Source organism: Rhinoraja longicauda, chromosome 10 (genome assembly GCF_053455715.1).
Source record: "Rhinoraja longicauda isolate Sanriku21f chromosome 10, sRhiLon1.1, whole genome shotgun sequence".
NCBI lineage: Eukaryota > Metazoa > Chordata > Chondrichthyes > Rajiformes > Arhynchobatidae > Rhinoraja > Rhinoraja longicauda.
The window spans coordinates 56,107,224-56,114,555 of NC_135962.1; the positions used below are offsets into that span (position 1 = coordinate 56,107,224).

Below are 7,332 nucleotides of genomic sequence, written 5' to 3' on the forward strand. Positions count from 1 at the left end.
CATTAGGCAGGTGGTCATAATGTTTTGGCTCATCGGTGTATTTTCATCATAATTTTTAAAAACACGTTTTTTAGTGTATTCACTACGTTTATTGTCACGTGTACTGAGGTACAGTGAAAAGCTTTTGCTGCGTGCTTTCCAGTCAGCGGAAAAACCATACATGATTACAATCGAGCCGTCCACCGTGTACAGTTACATGATCAAGGGAATAACGTTCAGTGCAAGGTAAAGTCCAGTCAAGTCTGACTGAAGATAGTCCGAGGGTCTCCAATGAGGTAGATGGTACCTCAGGACTTGTGTAGAAGTCACCTTCTTGTGAAAGCCATCATTTGCCTCCTACACATTGGTCTGCACAAATAATAAAAGGACAAGTTTGAAAACGCACACCTCCAGATTCACGGACAGTTTCTTCCCAGCTGTTATCAGGCAACTGAACCATCCTACCTAAAAACTAGAGAGCAGTGCTGAACTACTATCCACCTCATCGGAAACCCTCGGTGTCCCTTGATGGGACTTTACCTACTTTACCTTGCACTAAACATTGTTCCCTTATCATGTCTCTGTACACTGCGAATGGCTCGATTGTAATCATGTATTGTCTTTCCGCTGGCTGGTTAGCACGCAACAAAAACTCGGTTCAGTTAGTTCAGCTTATTGTCACGTGTACCGAGGTACAGTGAAAAGCTTTTGTTGCCCGCTATCCAGTCAGCGGAAAGACAATGCACGATTACAATCGAGCCATTTACAGTGGATAGATACATGAGATGGATCTATCTCATTCGAGACCCTTGGACTTTCTTTGATTGGGCTTTACTGTCTTTGGAGTGTGGGAAGAAACCGGAGCACTTGGAGAAAACCCATGCGGTCAGGGGGAGAACGTACAAACTCCGTTCAGACAGCAACCGTGGTCGGGATCGAACCTGGGTCCCTGGCGTGGTAAGGCAGCAACTCTACCACTGCGCCACCGTGCCTCCTGGCAGTTGACTAGTGAAGATTGAGGCACCTTGGTCAACATGGGAAAATTGGTCCGAAAGGCCTGTTTCCGTGCTGTATGACTCTGTGCTCTATAACCATGTGGCTGAGATTAGTTCCATGGTCCCTGACTGAGGTGATGCCAAGAGGAGATGATAGATTTAGCCTTGAACGTACTCTGCCAGAAATGTTTCAGCTGCAAGTAGAACTGTAAGGGCGGTCACGGTGGCGCGGCGGTAGAGTTGCTGCCTTACAGCGAATGCAGCGCCGGAGACCCGGGTTCGATCCCTACTACGGGCGCCGTCTGTATGGAGTTTGTACGTTCTCCCCTTGACCTGCGTGGGTTTTCTCCGAGATCTTCGGTTTCCTCCCACACTCCAAAGACGTACAGGTTAGTAAGTTAATTGGCATGCTAAATGTAAAAAAAAAAATGCCACTAGTGTTATAGTAGGACAGTGTTAATATGCGGGGATCGCTGGTCGGCGCGGACCCGGTGGGCCGAAGGGCCTGTTTCCGTGCCGCATCTCTAAGCTAAACTAAACTAAACTGCGCAAAATACGTACAGATATATGATAAGAGTATAATGTTTAGTGTGAGGTAAAGCCAGCTTTTCACTGAACCTCGGTACATGTGACAATAACCTAAACTAAACTAAACTGAACTGAACTAATGGGTTGACTGGGCTTGTATTCACCGGAATTTAGAAGGATGAGAGGGGATCTTGTAGAAACATATAAAATTCTTAAGGGATTGGACAGGCTAGATGCAGGAAAAATATTCCCTATGTTTGGGGGAGTCCTGAACCGGGGGTCACAGTTTACAAATAAGGGGGAGGCCATTTAGGACTGAGGTGAGGAAAAACTTTTTCAACCAGAGAGTTTTGTGAATTTGTGGAATTCTCCGCCACAGAAGGCAATGGAGGCCAATTCACTGGATGTTTTCAAGAGAGAGTTAGATTTAGCTGTTCGGGCTAACGGAATCAAGGGGTATGGGGAAAAAGCAGGAATAGGGTACTGATTTTCGATGATCAGCCATGATCGTATTGAATGGTGGTGCTGGCTCGAAGGGCCGAATGGCCTCCTCCTGCACCTATTTACTATGCTTCTATGCTTCTATGATTTTCGATGATTGGCCATGATCATGGCTATGGGCTAAGGGGTATGGGGAGAAGGCAGGAACGGGGTACTGATTGAGAATGATCAACCATGATCACATTGAATGGCGGTGCTGGCTCAAAGGGCTGAATGGCCTCCTCCTGCACCTATTGTCTATTGAATTGTGGTGCTAGCTCTAAGGGCCGAATGGCCTCCTCTTGCACCTATTTTCTATGCTTCTATGCTTCTATGATTTTCGATGATCAGCCATGATCGCATTGAATGGCGGTGCTGGCTCGACGGGCCGAATGGCCTCCTCCTGCACCTATTTACTATGCTTCTATGCTTCTATGATTTTCGATGATCAGCCATGATCGCATTGAATGGCGGCGCTGGCTCGAAGGGCCGAATGGCCTCCTCTTGCACCTATTTTCCATGTTTCTAATATGTGCACCTGAACCTGTTTCTGGTTTTTGACTTTGTGTCGTGTTATGTTTGTGATCGTTAGGTCGTGTACAAAAACAATGATATCCGACTTGAGCTGTCGCGTCTGGCCAGGATTAAGGACCCCAAAATGAAGATTCACGGTGATGTCGTGTTCAAGTGCGAGAACGTGGCCACCCTCGACCCCATATCGTTCGAGACCCCAGAGGCCCACATCAGCCTGCCGAAGTGGAACACCAAGAAGATGGGCTCCATCTCCTTCGACTTCCGCACCTCTGAGCCCAACGGCCTGATTCTGTTCACCCACGGGAGGCCTCAGGAGAGGAAGGACATCAGGAACCCAAAGAAAACCAAAGTGGACTTCTTCGCTGTGGAGCTCCTGGACGGCAACCTGTTCCTGCTCCTGGACATGGGATCGGGAGCGATAAAGATCAGGTCCACCACCAGGAAGGTGAACGACGGAGAATGGTACCACGTGGACATCCAGCGAGATGGTCGATCAGGTGAGCGAGACATCAAAATGGCGGTGCCGATTCAGATTTAGTGTCGACATACAGCGTGGAAACAGGCCCCTTCGTGTCCGCACCGACCAGCCATCCCCGCACACTAACACTATCCTTCACACGCACACAGGGACAATTTACACCAAGCCCATTAGCCTACAAACCTGTACGTCTTTGGAGTTGTGGGAGGAAACCTTAGATCACGCAGGCCACGGGGAGAACGTACAAACTCCGTACAGACAGCGCCCGTGGTCAGGATGGAACCCGAGTCTCTGGCGCAGTAAGGCAGCAACTCTACCGCTGCTCCACCCTGCTACCCGATCAAAATCAAAAAATCAGAAATCCCAATTCCATCCAAAGAGTCAGACAAAAGCAGTTGTGTGCATAGCCAGCTTTGTCAGAGGATTAATAATGAATGTACGCTGATAAGTACACAGCTTGCTGGCTTACTGTTGGAATAGGATTTAGGTTTATCCTTGCATTATTGAATGATGTCAAAGTCGCTTTTCGTTGCCAGCACTGAATAGGATAATTTCCAACCTGATCCAGATTTTTGGCAAGACAATAAGTTCCAATGAGTTTATGCCAACCATCGACCACCCATTCACACTAGTCACAGAGTCATAGGGTGATACAGTGTGGAAACAGGCCCTTTGGTCCAACTTGCCCACACCGGCCAACATGTCCCAGCTACACTCGTCCCACCCGCCTGCGTTTGTCCATCTCTATCTATCTATATAATACTAAAACTCTGCGGTCCAACATTCCGTATGTATGTATGTATATGTGTATGTACGGAAGATTACTTACAAACCCTACTCCTCCTAGACGGTACACCAAAGCGCTACGATTTTTGTACCGCCGTATTCACCATTAACCTGGGCAACTATTGTAAGTACTTTCGTTCAAATTGAAGCTACCTTTTTAAAGCTAGAGAGATATTAAAGTTTAAATTTTCATTTCTAACCCTTTTCTTCAAGGGGCTACATTTGTTTCCAAAAGTTTACAGAAAAGGATTTAGTTTTCAGCAAGGATTTAGTTTTCAGCTTGTGACGGCGGCTACATTGTTTCGAAAAGCTTCCAAGAAGTCTTTTTTGTTATTGCAAGTCAAGTCAAGTCAAGTCAAGTCACTTTTATTTGTATAGCACATTTAAAAACAACCCACGTTGACCAAAGTACTGCACATCTGATTAGGAAAAAAACCCAAAACATCTGATTAGGAAAAAAAAAAAAAAAAGAAGGCTATAGTGGTCACTTGACATACACAGATCAGGAGGACAGAGTAAGAGTGGGGCTGGGGAGGAGAGAATGGGGGGTGTGGGGACGGGCCCAACGGGCCCTCCCCAACGGGCACACTTGGAGAGTAAGAGTGGGGCTGGGGGAGGAGAAAATGGGGGGTGTGGGGACGGGCCCAACGGGCCCTCTTTTCTAGTATAATACTAAAACTCTGCGGTCCAACATTCCGTATGTATGTATGTATATGTGTATGTACGGAAGATTACTTACAAACCCTACTCCTCCTAGACGGTACACCAAAGCGCTACGATTTTTGTACCGCCGTATTCACCATTAACCTGGGCAACTATTGTAAGTACTTTCGTTCAAATTGAAGCTACCTTTTTAAAGCTAGAGAGATATTAAAGTTTAAATTTTTCATTTCTAACCCTTTTCTTCAAGGGGCTACATTTGTTTCCAAAAGTTTCCAGAAAAGGATTTAGTTTTCAGCAAGGATTTAGTTTTCAGCTTGTGACGGCGGCTACATTGTTTCGAAAAGCTTCCAAGAAGTCTTTTTTGTTATTGCAAGTCAAGTCAAGTCAAGTCAAGTCACTTTTATTTGTATAGCACATTTAAAAACAACCCACGTTGACCAAAGTACTGCACATCTGATTAGGAAAAAAACCCAAAACATCTGATTAGGAAAAAAAAAAAAAAAAGAAGGCTATAGTGGTCACTTGACATACACAGATCAGGAGGACAGAGTAAGAGTGGGGCTGGGGGAGGAGAGAATGGGGGGTGTGGGGACGGGCCCAACGGGCCCTCCCCAACGGGCACACTTGGAGAGTAAGAGTGGGGCTGGGGGAGGAGAGAATGGGGGGTGTGGGGACGGGCCCAACGGGCCCTCTTTTCCGGGCCCAACGGGCACACTTGGAGAGTAAGAGTGGGGCTGGGGGAGGAGAGAATGGGGGGTGTGGGGACGGGCCCAACGGGCCCTCTTTTCTAGTCTATATACTAAAACTCTCGTTTGTTTATTTGTTTGTTCCTGAACTACAGCCAAAAACGGTACACGATTGCGCGACAATTTTAGGCCCACCTTACTCACCGTCGTCCCTTTGGTGCTAATGGAAGAAGTTTCATTGAAATCGGTGTTATATTTTAGTTATTCACATTTTAAAGTTTAAATCTATCTCCTAGGGAGGGAGGGAGGGAGGGAGGGAGGGAGGGAAGGGGGGGAAGGAGAATGAAGGGGGGTTGAGGGGATGGTGGGGGGGAGGGTGGAGAGGCAGTGAGGTGGAGGGAGGGTGGGGAGGGGAGGAGGGAGGGAGAGGAGGGGAGGAGTGAGGGAGGAGGGGGAAGGGGAAGGGAGAGTGGAGAAGGGAGGGAGGAATGGGGAGGGAAGGAGGGAGAGGGGAGGAGGGAAGGGATAGGATGGAGGAGAGGGGGGAGGGAGGGAGGGGCAGGAGGGGAGGAGGGAGGGGGAGGGGGAGTGAGGTGGAGGGAGGGGGGAGGGGAGGAGAGAGGGGGGGGAGGGGGAGGAGGGGGGGAGGGGGAGGAGGGGAGGGGAGGAGAGGATAGTGGAGGGGGAGTGAGTTGGAGGGGGGGAGGAGGGAGGGGGATGGGGAGGGGGAGGAGGGAGAGGGAGGGGGAGGGGGGATGGGGAGGGGAAGGAGGGGAGGAGGGGAATGGGTAGGATGGAGGGGAGGGGGAGGGAGGGAGGGGCAGGTGGGAGGGAGGGAGGAGGGAGGGGGAGGGGAGTGAGGTGGCGGGAGGGGGGAAGAGAGGGGGGAGGGGGAGGAGGGGAGGGGGAGGAGGGGAGTGGAGGAGAGGATGGTGGAGGGGGAGTGAGTTGGAGGGGGGGGAGGAGGGAGGGGATGGGGAGTGGGAGGAGGGAGAAGGGAGGGGGAGGGGGGATGGGGAGGGGAAGGAGGGGAGGAGGGAGAGGGGGAGAAGGGATAGGATGGAGGGGAGGGGAGGGAGGGGAGGGGCAGGAGGGGGAGGGGAGGAGGGAGGAGGGAGGGAGGAGGAGGAGTGAGGTGGAGGGAGGGGGGAGGGGATGAGAGAGGGGGGAGGGGGGGGAGGGGAGGAGAGGATGGTGGAGGGGGGGAGGTGAGTTGGAGGGGGGAGGAGGGAGGGGGATGGGGAGGGGGAGGAGGGATGGGGAGGGGAAGGAGGGGGAGGAGGGGAGAGGGTAGGATAGAGCGGAGGAGGGGAGGGGGAGGGGAGGGGGGAGTGGGGGCGGGGGTAGAGAGTGCTGCACCAATGCAGGAGAGGTTTGGGCCCAACGGGTCCTCTTGGTCTAGTATCCCTCTAAACCCGCTTCCACTACCTTCTCTGGCAGCTTGTTCCGTACACCCACCCATACTAGTTCCATGTTATTTTATCTTCACATCCATTCCTCACACACTCGGGGCAATTTACAGAAGCCGGTTAACCTACAAACAAACCCGCAGGTCTTTGGAACGTGGGAGAAACCTGGAGCACCTGGGAGAAACCCACAATGTCACGGGGAGAAGGTACAAATTCCGTACAGCCAGCATCCGAGGTCAGGATTGAACCTGGGCCTCGGGCGCTGTGGGGCAGCAGCTCTACCCGCTGCGCCACCGTGCTGCCCTGAAGTTAAAAACAATCAATCTCCCTGTCACGAACAAAATGTGGGCTTCTAATTAAAACACACTTACCTGAAGGCATTGTTATTGCTCAAAGGTCCACCCATAATCTGGTATCTTTTGTTCGCATTTTAACCTGAAGTATGAGTTCTGTCAGCTAGCAACACAGCTGAAAATGTAACCACACTTACATAGAAACATAGAAACATAGAAACATAGGTGCAGGAGTAGGCCATTCGGCCCTTCGAGCCTGTACGCACCGCCATTCAATATGATCATGGCTGATCATCCAGCTCAGTAACCTGTACCTGCCTTCTCTCCATACCCCCTGATCCCTTTAGCCACAAGGGCCACATCTAACTCCCTCTTAAATATAGCCAATGAACTGGCCTCAACTACCTTCTGTGGCAGAGAATTCCACAGACTCACCACTCTCTGTGTGAAGAAATGTTTTCTCATCTCGGTCCTAAAAGACTTCCCCCTTATCCTTAAGCT

General features: G+C 50.4%; 1 protein-coding gene across 1 annotated transcript in view; it reads left to right on the plus strand.

Moving 5' to 3' along the window:
- Positions 1-7,332, plus strand: part of nrxn3a (neurexin 3a) — a 1,276,003-nt gene that overhangs the window by 505,977 nt on the left and 762,694 nt on the right. Inside the window, exon 8 of the mRNA XM_078406911.1 lies at positions 2,575-3,013. Coding sequence (XP_078263037.1) covers positions 2,575-3,013 — 439 coding nt within the window. The remainder of the gene's footprint in view (positions 1-2,574; positions 3,014-7,332) is intronic.